At 37.7% G+C, this 13226-nt stretch overlaps 2 protein-coding genes across 4 annotated transcripts; both read left to right on the top strand.

Annotated features, from left to right (window-relative positions):
* The first annotated feature begins 439 nt into the window (after positions 1 to 439).
* On the top strand, positions 440 to 5769 carry sytl1 (synaptotagmin-like 1). Of its 2 annotated transcripts, none has more exons than XM_043217167.1 (15): positions 440 to 605; positions 1408 to 1550; positions 1638 to 1780; positions 1869 to 2037; positions 2422 to 2476; positions 2563 to 2593; positions 2698 to 2756; positions 2833 to 2922; positions 3009 to 3175; positions 3428 to 3530; positions 3812 to 3973; positions 4059 to 4137; positions 4834 to 4933; positions 5034 to 5233; positions 5309 to 5769. In XM_043217167.1, exons 2-15 carry the CDS (start codon positions 1435 to 1437, stop codon positions 5449 to 5451), a joined length of 1617 nt encoding a protein of 538 aa, XP_043073102.1. In that variant the 5' UTR covers positions 440 to 605; positions 1408 to 1434; the 3' UTR covers positions 5452 to 5769. The 2 variants fall into 2 exon arrangements, with proteins under 2 accessions (XP_043073102.1, XP_043073101.1); XM_043217166.1 differs by having other exon boundaries at positions 1326 to 1550.
* A 1350-nt stretch (positions 5770 to 7119) lies between these two features.
* On the top strand, positions 7120 to 12623 carry LOC122323573 (counting factor associated protein D-like). 2 transcript variants are annotated; one of them, XM_043217496.1, is made up of 13 exons: positions 7120 to 7279; positions 7399 to 7458; positions 7538 to 7630; positions 7723 to 7880; positions 7969 to 8218; positions 8479 to 8674; positions 8772 to 8893; positions 10269 to 10328; positions 10408 to 10500; positions 10591 to 10763; positions 11178 to 11427; positions 11519 to 11714; positions 12413 to 12623. In XM_043217496.1, exons 1-13 carry the CDS (start codon positions 7234 to 7236, stop codon positions 12507 to 12509), a joined length of 1794 nt encoding a protein of 597 aa, XP_043073431.1. In that variant the 5' UTR covers positions 7120 to 7233; the 3' UTR covers positions 12510 to 12623. The 2 variants fall into 2 exon arrangements, with proteins under 2 accessions (XP_043073431.1, XP_043073432.1); XM_043217497.1 differs by lacking the exons at positions 7120 to 7279; positions 7399 to 7458; positions 7538 to 7630; ... (2 more) ...; positions 8479 to 8674; positions 8772 to 8893 and adding an exon at positions 9938 to 10089.
* Positions 12624 to 13226: the final 603 nt, after the last annotated feature.

Here is a 13226-nt window from a genome sequence, read left to right as displayed (position 1 = left end):
ATTTCCCAAACAATGCTGTCATTATGCATCATTTAAAAAAATTAACTGAGCTTTATTAATCTTTATTTTATTAAGACACAATCAATTCTTTACATTTTTAATAAGTTTAATAAGTTAACTGAAGATAGTACATAGGTAACTAACAAAAAGAAAAACACGTGAACATTACATTAGATACGAGCCACGCCTTCACACACCAAAAACTTTGATTTAAAAAAAATGTCATCCAATGTGCCCCAAATTACAAGAAAAACTTGAAAAGCGATACACCCTTCTGCTGAAATGCCACACAAAAGTACAGCCTTTTTTTTTTACCCTACAATGCCCTAATGACGAGAAGGAGAGAGAGGTGGGGGAGAGAGACATGCACAGCACGCGGGGCGAGCGTGTTAAAGTGATTAGTAAAATAAGTACACACTCGGTGAAGTGTGAGAATCCGGTTCGTATTTTGCTCTGTGCCCGAGGGCGGTGTGAGAGTGCCAGTCCTGCCAAATCAGACACAAACGAGTGTGTGTGAGTGTGAGTGTGTGTGTGTGCGCTTAGAAACAACCGACACCGATAAACTACGAGAATGACCGAGCCAGACGACACGAGATGAGGCAAAGGTATTGCACTTTGTTGTTTATGTCGGTACCAGTTGCTTCTTCTCTTTCTTTTTTCTTCACGTCTGAGTTTGGTTCGAGTGAGGGAGTTTGACAGGTGCGACTCCCATCTGTTAATTCGTCCTCGACTGTTGAACGTTTAACTAGTCTTTAGCAGCCTGATATGAAGGGCATCTTGATAAGTTTATGTTTGTGTTGTACGTGGAAGCAGATGTAACATTTGGCCTTGGTGAAGTGGTAATTTGTTTACTTTTGTTGTTCGCTGTTTGTTCTGCGCGTGCGCGATTCAAGCATCGCCTGGTCCGCCTGTATCACATAACTTAGCTCAAATGGATTTGGTTCGCGGTTTTCTTTATTTAATGTTATGTTATGTTTAATGTTACAGAGTTATAGTAGGAGAGTTGGTGTGTGTGGTAGTATTTCAGTTTAAAGATGATATTTGGGGCACTAAAGAACTATTCTATAATAGGTATTAAAACAATTAAGGGAGTATAACAAATCTGGGGGAAAAAAAAGCATGGGAAATTTTATAATCTCTCATAATGTTGTTGACTATGTTTATGTAACTGTGCTTGTTTGTGCATAGAAGAACTATGTTGCTTTCCTAGTTTTACGGGTTTTTTGCCTATATATTTAATCTAAAAATGAAGTAAATGCAGTACAATCCTTGATTGTTAATTGTATATTTTTCTTCTCTCATTTGTGCATTCGTGATTACCACAGCTCCTTCAGTTCCCACCTTTCCACCTGCGACTCTTGGGTGTGGTTTCTCACAAATCTCATCTAAAATCATCTTAATGACCAGGTGTGATCAGTGCGAGGCGTGCCTGTAATGGAAGGGGAACCGTGCCTGGATCTGTGTCACCTGACTGAGGTGGAGCAGACTGTAATACTCCGAGTTCTGCAGAGAGATGCTGAGCTACGCAACAAAGAGGAAGGGAGAATACGGTCAGTGTGTAGGCCTATGCAATGCTGAACCTATTTGGCAAAAACAAGTTATGCGATCGATGCAGGATGAAATGTTTGTGTTTTCAGGAAGCTGCAGCAGTCGGTGTCAGATCCTGTCCGTCTGCGCTCTCTCTCGGGCGCTTGGTTTAATGAAGAGCGTGCTAAGAGATATCAGAAAGGGGGAGCTGATGTTGTTAATGCCTCTATACGACGTAAGAGGCGAGAAAAAGGTAAAATGATCTAAGTCATTTCGGTAATGTAGTGTTTGTATATGTGTGTTTGTTCACCCAGCACTCAGTTATTATTTTATTTCTGTAGATATACATCTTGCTGCAATATTTGCTGAAGAAAAAGCTAACTCTTCTCAACTGCATGAGCAGCAGAAGGTAGACAAAAGTACAGAAAGAGAATTGCAGGACAACATTATTGTAGGAGAGGATGACAACAGCCAGAAAGAGAAGGAAAGACAGGAAGAAAACGGGCAAAGGTTTGTGCAAATTTTGGTGTCATCTCTCTACTTAGGACTGAATAAATGGATTTAAACATTCGGTGTATTAGTATGAGTATACAAATCCATTCATGTGGAAGTGTTTGGTCATATTTAATTTTTGAATGAGGAACAAGCAAATATGTGTGATTTTAAAATGCTGTTTCAACATCTAATAGATTAGAAAACTCTTTTGAGTCTCTTTTATTAGTTTTGTACGCAAGTGTAAAGCGTGTGTATGAACATGTTAGGATGCAGACATGAGTTTTTAACTATTATATGTCTGGAATCATACATTTTGAAAGATATATGTATATATCACTTGCTGTCAATTATAGGTTTAAGTATTCTATACTGTCTTTTTTTGTGGTAATTTCTTATTAGTCGCATTCCTGTGGTTGCCCCTGAACAACAATCCAGGACCAAACACATCACAAAGGTCAGTTTACATTTTACATTAAATCATGGCGTGTGAAATATGTGCTACCGCATGTGATATATTTGTAATGTTCTTGCTTTGAACAGAAAAAAGCAGCACAAGAAAATTGTCTTAAAGGTAAACACTTGTGTCAAATCGCCTGATAAATGTCAATCGACAAAATATAAATGCATGTCAAGTCCACTCCGCTCTGCTCACTTGGCTTTTTCTTCATGTTCCAGAAAGTGTTGGAGAAGACAACGAGAGGACAATTTTGCCGAGTACATCACCGACTCTAAAGGTATGTTTGACAAAGCCAAGTTTTCAGATACACACATCCCTGAAAACCGTTTAATATCGTGTGTGTGTTTCCGTAGATCGATTCAGAGGGGGACATGGACTCAGGCAGCACTGAACTAGGCTATACTAGGTTTGGGTCAGTTAGCAGCTTGACCTCCCATCATATGGTAAGATGCACTCACGAGCACAACACTTGAGCTTCTGTACCAGTGGAGTTTTGAAGTTGTAAACGGCCCGGGTTCTTTGTGGGTAGATGAATGGCAGTTTGATGAGCCTGTACAGTGTGGGTGATTTCGGAGATGTTGTAGTATCAGGGAGGATCCAGTTCTCGTTGCAGTATGACGTCAAGAAAGAGGAGCTTCATGTGCACATAATACGCTGCCAAGATCTTGCGTCGGCCCGCAAAAATCGATCAGACCCGTAAGTAAACTTGACCGTAGTCATTTTCATTTTCACTTATTTATGAAAGCAGGCATGCAAATATTATATATTTCATATTATAATTTGAAAACAACAGTAGTGTTTAATACATCTAAGGAAACCGTGACGCATTTTCAGTGTTGTTTTGATGAACAGAAAGTTTAAAACAACATTTATTTGAAATGAAAATCTTTTTATACATTCTTTGCTATCACTCATTTCAGTTTGTTTTTATCCTTCTTTTAAACACAGATATGTTAAAGTTTACCTTCTCCCTGACAACACATCCCGCAGTAAGAAAAAAACTGCAGTGAGGAGGAAAACATTAAATCCGGTCTACGATGAAACCATGAAAGTAAGTTCTAAATAGTTTATTATTTCACAAACTGCTAATGCATATTCCTAACTGCATTATCAAACCTAGGCCCAGTTGCATAGACGGGGCTTAGCGTAAGCCAGGATCAGGCTGTAATTCAATTAGGACATTTAAATTTTTAAAAACTGCCTTAAAAAACTGGTGTGCATCTTAAGACAAAACAAAGGCACTGGCATGTTTTTTTTTTTTTTTTTTTTTCATTTGAAAGAGCTCAAATTTGCATTTTGCATCGTCTTTCAACCATGAAATGTCTGTACCAGTACAAAGTGCGGAGACTGGACCTCCAGGCTCGTGTGTTGAGTATGTCAGTCTGGCACATGGAGAGGATGAGGAGAAACCTCTTCCTGGGGGAGGTGGAAGTGAGGCTGGCTCAGTGGGACTGGAGCCAGAGCCAACCAACCTGGCACAACCTCCAGCCAAGAGTAAGCCCATTTAAGAAAATAGTGTCTGTAGTAAACTAAACCTGTTAGTATGAGATTCTCATCATGAGTCTTTTTCTTAATGTAGGTTAAGTTAAGTCCAGATGACATCATCAGCAGAGGAACTGTTCTCTTCTCGATTAAGTTTGTACCTCCAGGTTCAGAGGGTGAGTCTGATCAGACGCTTCAGATTTACAATCTATATCTGCATTTATATGCAGGGCCATTGATAAGTGACAAGATAAGACACAGACCCATTCTCTCATTAATAAAAGATTGCAGATCAAAAGTTAGTAGAGCAATTTTTATCAGGTAAAATATTTTCTTGTACCCCCTGAGATATTATGTTGATATTGCAATAAACACTTCCACACTCACAGCAATGAAGGTAAACAAATTAAATATTTTCTCTTTTTAGTAAGTATATTATATTAATTTGATCAAAAAATGTGGTCATGCATTGTTAAAAACAGGCAGAAATGTTTGTTATATTGTCTTTTTTTTTTTCATTGTTTTGATACTTATTACTATTATCATTACTGTTAACTAAATATAAAAAATGAGACAGAAATATGTTACTACGTAATGAAATGTAAATAATTTTTTTATTCAAATAATTTCTTAACATGAATTAATATTTGAAAATGATTAAAAAAAGCTTTTTTTTTGGTAGAAAATATAGTACTTGCTGTTTAGTCGAGAACAGATCTGATAAAATGCAGAAAAATAGTCCACGAAAATGTTGCTATTCATCAGGATAATACAAGTCTTTAGTGATTTTACTAAGCCATATTGTGATTTAAATGTTATTTTGATTTATTGTGCAGCTCTATTTATTTCCAAAAAATATTTTGTGGCTGTAGGAAGTGGTTTTCCACCGACTGGTGAGCTCCATATTTGGTTAAGGGAGATTGTTGGTCTACTTCCCACAAAACGTGGCGCACCCAATACATATGTAAAAAGGTGCGTGTGCACATTCATAGTAGTTTGCTGTTTGATTTTTGTTGTAGTTATTTTCATGAGCACATCAGTATGGTGTGTGTGTGTGTGTGTGTTTGTCCAGTGTGGTATTACCAGATGAAAGTGGCATCAGTGGCCAGCAGTCTCGAGTAGTGCGAGGATCTGTCAACCCAGTGTTCAACCACACCATGGTTTATGACGGTTTTCAGTCTAGTGACCTTATTCAGGCCTGTGCAGAGATAACGGTCTGGAGTCCACATCCCTCCAGCTGTTTGGGTGGAGTACGACTCAGCACAGGCTCAGGTAACACAGGTTTGAATGTAATGTTCTTAGCATATACACATAGCTGAGCGTTAAGACTGTGTTCGTATGTTCCAGGTGTGAGTTACGGTCAGGCCGTCTGCTGGATGGACTCGACTGAAGATGAGATCAGCGTGTGGTCAAGTGTGATTCAGAGCCCCAACAGCTGGGTAGACACTAGTCTACCAATCAGAACCAACTTGCAGCTCTGTTCTGATTGAACTTTGTTTGACCTTTATTACCCTGTGACTTTGTTTTACATTGTTTAACATTCTGGAATACACTACACAACCTTTTCCCAGACATTTGACCCAGTTTGCAGTCTGGATGGCAAAAGTTTGCGAATTTTGGACAGATTTCACAGAACTTTGCGTAGTACGTAGTTGCCACAAACTCATCAAGATTCATCTCTATCTAACTTTAACTTATGAGGATAATTAGGAAAATGAGATATGAGAATAATGGTATTTTGTATGGTGTCATATGTCCAAATGTAATGAAGTACTAACTATTGATTAAAAGCCCACATTTTGTCTTTAGTTAAATGCACATTGCATTTTTACTATATCTATCTATCTATCTATCTATCTATCTATCTATCTATCTATCTATCTATCTATCTATCTATCTAGATAGATAGATAGATAGATAGATAGATAGACAGATAGATAGATAGATTTAGAGTTAATTTGCAAATAACTCAGGTTTTAACAATTTAAAAAAAAAAATTCATTGTGCTTTGCATTTAATGTCAATCAAACTGCAGTTGGGTTATTGGGTTATTTTGACTAGGTTATAAAATAAACAGCTAACTAACATTAAAATCATGACAACAATAAAAAAAAAAAAACAAGATTTTTTTACAAATGAAAAAACTGAGTCATCTGCTTTTGCGAATTTCAAATTTCAAGTTTTTCAAGTTTTTGTGTCAGGCTAGTCAATAGGATAGAGACATTCTGTATAACTGTAATCTATGAAAAATGTTATTGCATTTAATTTATTTAACATGCTTACGACAACATTTCTGCAGTTACTTCCCATCTCCCATTCAGTTTCAACTTCAAGCATGGTGGAGGAAAAGTGGTTTGATATCATTTTCAACGAAATGGGCAAGAATGAACTTCCCGGTAACACCTGGATTCTGAGAGGAAAACCCCCCACGAGACTCGTTACGACTTCAGAAGTGTATAGTTGGAATTTTCCGATAAAGGCCGCAATAATCATGCCGCGACAAGTGTGATGTGCATCTTTTGATCCATCTGTATAAATTTACTATGTGTATAATCATAAGCTATTTTCATCTTTCAAAAAAACCTAAATCGAACAGACTTTATTATTCATAGCCCTGTGATTAAATGGTTAGTCGCGTTTTTTAACACAAGCATCCAGGCAACCTAAAAAATGTAAAAAAAAATACACCTGTATTTTTTTCGTGTTCGCTTATAGCGGCTAACCCTGTTATGACTATAAATCAGTGTTCAACATGTTGAAATTCATCTCACTGAACAGTTCCTTGCATAATGCACACTCTGCGTTTATTTATCTTCAAACTCAAAAAACGAATACAACACTACTAGCTGGGCAGCTCTCAGTTTGCTCTCTGAGATTATTCTGGTAGTTCAAAGTTAAATTGATTCTTTAAGTTCTAACGGCTTTTGCATATTTCAACAAACAAGGCAGGAATTGGTTTACTTTTAAAAGCATACATGTTCGCCGTGTATTTGCTCAGGGGTGTCGCAAGAGGGGGAATGATGGACTGAATACAGGGGTCCCGCAGCGATCACCCCTGCAATCTCTACTGAGAGGAGTCAAACATAGACCTTGTCCTGGTTCAATAAATATTTGTCCACCCACGGACCATCATGTCATGTGACGTTAATTCAGTCCATCCTTTCTGTTGGATCGTTAGACCTCTTCTTAGTTGTCTTGTTTGGGGACTTTGTTTCAGACAGACTTAGAGCTTATCTCCAGTGGATGTCTATCTGGTGTCTTTAGATTACACTATGTGGTTTCTTCTAGCTGGGGTTGTGCTGCTGGTGTGTGCTGCAGGTAAAATGCTGTCTATGTAAAATAGAAAACATACAACAGGAGAAAAGCATGTTTGGCTTTGTATTTTAGTTAGAAAGAAGTGAATGAATTGTGTGATTTCTCTTTGTTTTTTTCCTCAGATGCCACACCAGTTGGTGGCAGAACAGTTCCTGACTTTGGAAAGATGTATCATGTCAAAGGTACGTTGTTTCCTAATTACACAGTACATCCCAGCACTGGACACTTCATCTGAAAGTTACAAAGCCCTCTTGTGTGTAGGTGAACTGTCTCTGCCTCATTCTGAGATAACAGAGCAGTTTGAAGCTTGGTACGACCTCGAGGGGAACAGGAGTCGAATCGACTATCGTAACAGTCAGTGATCATCTCATGATAAAGACACGCAGTATTACATTGAAAATAGATTTTCTGTATGTACTTTTGCATCATCGATGCTCTCTGTGCAGGCACAGTGCGCACATTTCTGGTTGGAAACGACTTGGATAATGGTGCCATTTACAAGATCACACCAGTCCTCAAAGTTATTAAGTGTTTCCAGCTTAATGGTACCAGTGAGGATCCAGTACGTGCACAGGCAGCGCTGCCTGATTTGCAGGGCTTTGAGGTATGTACTACTTAATGGCCCAGTTCACAAAAAATGAAAATGTGATGAAATCATTTCATTCAAACCTAAATGACTTTCTTCTGTGCAGTTTGAGAAGATGGGGTATTATGAAGGTGTTCAGTGTGAGGTCTGGATAAAGGTCGCTCAGGTTGGCCATAAGAAGAACACGTATCGTCTGTGGGTCACACGTCCAGAGGGAAGTGATTCCCCAGCGACCCCACACCGCTTTGAGATGGAGGGCTACAACACTCTTTTGGAGTCCCACAATGACAAATACACTATTAGCTACAGTGACTTCAGCCCTCAAACTGAGTCTGACATTTTCATACGACCTGAAGGTAACAAACATTCAGTAAAAAGCCTTTGTCTGCTTTTTTTTTCGGGTTGCCAAACATGTTCCTGGAGCCTCCCCAACGCTGCACGTTTTGCATGCCTCCTTTGTCACACATTTCAGGTGTTGGAGTTGCTACTAATGAGCTGATGAGGTAAATCAGGTGTGATTGATAAAGGAAACATGCAAAATGGCTCCAGCAACATGTTTGGGAGCCCCTGTGTTATATCATCTAATCAAATAGTCATTGATGTATTATGTGTTTAGAAATGACCTGTAGAGAGTTTCCTGATCCTGTAGAGGAGCGTCAAATATTGGCCAACCCCATTCAAGACTATGTGAGCACGTCCCCTGTTAGCCACGCCCACCGACTGTTCGGTCCCTTTAAGGAGAAGTTCGCTCGTCTGTATAAAAGTGATAAGGAGCACGAGGAGCGTGAGAACTACTTTATACACACACAGCGGTGAGGAAAAATGATATAAAAGTTGTAAATCTATGAACAACTTGTTTGAGTCAAGATAGCCCATATGCAGACTTTTTGACATACTCTTCCTCCTTAGGTTTGTGCACTCTACAAATAGAGCTGGTCTTTCATTCAGCGTTGGCATCAATAACTTTGCTGACTGGACAAAGGCAGAGAAGGCCAAGTTGGGAGGATTTATTCCACGTCGGGAAAAGAATGGTACAAAATAGTCCTTACGTACTTCTGAGTCTGTTGCTAACATATTATACACTTTGATAAACTTCATTGTCAGATAGTTGTTGTTGTTTTTTTAGTTAAATACTGTAATTTCAATTACTGATATAATGATAATATATCAACCTAATAAAGTCCTGAAATCTGTTTTGTACCTTTTGTACTGTTAACCACCAAATGCAAGTGGTGATGAGAAAGTCATATGATGAACCAAAGCCCATCACAAGCAGCTTTTAAATATGAACATATATAGAGAAGGTGCATATCGTCATTTACACAAGCACTAAACACCATCATAGTGAGACTCATTAAACTGAATTGTGCAATAAACATTAATTTAACAACATTACATGTAACATACAACCCTAATAAACATAACTGATAAGAAAAAAATAAGAAGAAACATAATTTAAAAAAATGCATGAAAAGTATTATGAAATGCCCAAATGCTTAAAGTCTTTTGTATGGACCGTAGACACATTTCACATTATGTTAAAGGTTATAGTTAGCTAGGGAAAAAACTTGTTCAACTGTTATTAACAGAGAGGTCTTCTTAAGGCAGCTTTTCTGTTAATCAATACATATCTGCAATTATTCATCACAACTTCAAATCCAACATTAGAATAATAATATGTGGTTTCAACCAAGAAATATTAGTGTCCATGCCTTACTTAAAATTAGTTTAGTTAACTTAGATATCCAACTTAACTAAAGCTATCTTTAGAACATTTTACTAAACTGAACTAAACTGCAGCAGCATTTTTATAGTTCAGTACTGTAGTGACAAAAGATGTTTTGAGATGTAAATGGGTTGTTTCTTGGAGTATTCAAGAATTTACAGTGCCCTTGCTCCGAGGTGTCGCAAGCAGGGGGATTACCCCGATTACAGGGGTCCCGACAACCACCCCTGCAATCAGCTGAGAGGAGTCAAACAAAGACTTTGTCCTGGTCTGATAAATATTTGACCACCCACGATGAACTTTCATATCATGTGACATTAATTCAGTCCCTTAATGTGTTTATATACTCTTATCCAGACCTCTTGCTGTTCTTGTTTTATTTTGAGACTTTATTTCAGACGGACAAATGCTTATCATCTCCAGTGGATGTCTATCTGGTGTCTTTAGATTACACTATGTGGTTTCTTCTAGCTGTGGTTGTGCTTCTGGTGTGTGCTGCAGGTAAAATGCTGTCTATGTAAAAGAGGGAAAAAAAACAACAGGAAAAAAACAGAAACGCCGCTGACAGTTGATCTTGTGATTTAATGGCAGCAAAACACTTCCTGTGATTCAGTGGTATTTGGCTCAGTTAATGAGTAGATAGTTAAATGAAATATGACTCTCTCCGTTTTCGTCCTCAGATGCCACACCAGTTGGTGGCAGAACAGTTCCTGACTTTGGAAAGATGTATCATGTCAAAGGTACGTTGTTTCCTAATTACACAGTACATCCCAGCACTGGACACTTCATCTGAAAGTTACAAAGCCCTCTTGTGTGTAGGTGAACTGTCTCTGCCTCATTCTGAGATAACAGAGCCGTTTGAAGCTTGGTACGACCTCGAGGGGAACAGGAGTCGAATCGACTATCGTAACAGTCAGTGATCATCTCATGATAAAGACACGCAGTATTACATTGAAAATAGATTTTGCGTGTAGTTTCTTATTATTAATGATATCTATAAAGGTACAGTGCGCACATTTCTGTTCGGAAATGACTTGGATAATGGTGCTATTTACAAGATCACACCAGTCAACTCTCTAACCGAAATCCAAGCTATGAAGTGTTTCCAGCTTAAAGGTACCAAGAAGAATCCAATACGTCCACAGGCAGCGCTGCCTGGTCTGCAGGGATTTGAGGTATGTACTACCTACTTTTTTTTTTTTTTTTTAAGGGGGCCAGATTCTTTAGATTGTTAGACACATCATCATCAATTATTGTAATCACTCAGTGTAATCATGCAATAGGCAATAACACACTCAACAGCAAAGACAAACTAAACAGACTACACCTTAAGTACGGAGGCAAATGAGGATAGTAGTAGAACACAGGTGAACAGAATGACACAACCAAACATGAGTTTTGTTTTAGTATTTTCTTTCAGTTACAGTAGCAGACAGCTAGCATAAACCTATCAGGCTGTAGTTCTGTCATCGTTTATTCACTCTCCTGTCAGTCAGTTCTGTATCTGTTTGTGCTGTAAAGCAACCCAAAGCAACAGCAATGCTGAAATTAGTATAAAATAATTTACTTACTTGTTGCTTGTTTTACAGTTTGAGAAGATGGGGTATTATGAAGGTGTTCAGTGTGAGGTCTGGATAAAGGTCGCTCAGGTTGGCCATAAGAAGAACACGTATCGTCTGTGGGTCACACGTCCAGAGGGAAGTGATTCCCCAGCGACACCACACCGCTTTGAGATGGAGGGCTACAACACTCTTTTGGAGTCCCACAATGACAAATACACTATTAGCTACAGTGACTTCAGCCCTCAAACTGAGTCTGACATTTTCATACGACCTGAAGGTAATTGGAAAACAAACATTCAGTGAAATGCTTCAGCTCTACTACTTTTACATTGTCTAATCAAATAGCCATTGATGTATTATGTGTTTAGAAATGACCTGTAGAGAGTTTCCTGATCCTGTAGAGGAGCGTCAAATATTGGCTAACCCCATTCAAGACTATGTGAGCACGTCCCCTGTTAGCCACGCCCACCGACTGTTCGGTCCCTTTAAGGAGAAGTTTGAGCGTCAGTATAAAAGTGAGAAGGAGCACGAGGAGCGTGAGAACTACTTTGTTCATACCTTTCGGTGAGAAAAACAACTAATTTTACTAGAGATTCAGTTATGTATAGTGACATTGTGAAACTATACCTATATTTTGAATCTTTTCTGATAAAAAATTATTTATGCTGTTTCATGGTGATTTGTTTTTAGCACAATAATGCTGGTGTTTATGGAAAGTTTATTTCAAATAGTATAAGAGTGTATTCATGGCAGTTAACCTTTAAAATGGTCTAATTTCAGTAGTTTTTATAGACAATTTGAAATGGTAAAAAGTTATTATTAAAATAAAAAAATAAAACAGGGCTTTTTCTATCCACCTTATTCTTTAACATAGAAGTGCAAGACTTCTGGTTCATTAGCCACTATAGGTAAATAAAGAGACATTAAATGATCAATCTTTTTGTCTTTTGAGTTAATACATTACAGTAATATAGGATAGGTAAGGTAAGTCACAACAGTTTGTGATGTCAAGCATCAAAATAAGCTGTTTTGTACAGTTAAAAACAGCTGGACATGGATGACACCAAAAGCTAGTCCCATAAAAAGTACAAATGGCCATGCCCACTTTTACAACACAAATAAGGTGGATATAATTTCTCTTGGATAAAATAAACTAACATGTTGATTGCATAGAAAAAATAACAATACAATTACAAAAAGGCTTAAGTAGTCTGTGATTTAAGCTTTCTTTTTTTCTTACACTTTTTTTTTTTGTTTTCCAGGCGTGTGCACTCTGTGAACAGAGCTGGTCTTACATACAGCCTTGGTATCAATCAGTTTTCTGATTGGTCAAACGCAGAAAGGATGCACTACCACTGATCTATATATATGTTCTCTATTATAGATCAGTGACTACTACAGATAAAATGGATTGGTTGACTACATAAACTGCTTTTAAAATGTCAATAAACAACATTTTGAATTGAAAAGAAATTGTATGAGTACGGATTGATTTTCAGGACTATTTTCAAACAGAATTGCAAATTGTATTTTCAAATGAATAATTTGGATTTCAGTATGTGGACACTTAATTTGTGGCATAATCCAAATGCAGTTGCAAATCTTGCTTTACAGTTTGCATTTTTGCTTTTGCCCAGTGACTGCCACATTTTAAATGAAAAAGCACAGTTCATTCGTCTTACGAGATATGGGCCTGTTATAATTAAATAGCAATGTTATTTGCCACATTTGCTTTTTTAATTTCCTCTGCATTGTGCATGTAACCTAACAAAACTTACATGCAATTGCAATTCCTTTTGTATTAGAATTTTTGAAATTTTTTCATCGATGCTGTCAATCAGTGAGGGGGCGGGGCAATACTAGGGGGCGTGTTTGTATTGGGACGTCACAGACTTTGATCAATGGAGGTAATCAGTAAAGACTCTAAAGGCAGCTGTTAATCAGTATGAACTAACAGACCACCTTCTTGGCACAATACATAAAACGCATAGAGTTGACTATATCATTTGTGTAGTTTATCACTCGCATTTAATTAAACTTATAAATGTTAAATATGATCAAATGTGATATATGATC

Source organism: Puntigrus tetrazona, chromosome 19 (assembly GCF_018831695.1).
Source record: "Puntigrus tetrazona isolate hp1 chromosome 19, ASM1883169v1, whole genome shotgun sequence".
Classification (NCBI taxonomy): Eukaryota; Metazoa; Chordata; class Actinopteri; order Cypriniformes; family Cyprinidae; genus Puntigrus; species Puntigrus tetrazona.
Note: the sequence above shows the minus strand (reverse complement) of the source record. Positions and strands in the feature narration are given on the sequence as shown.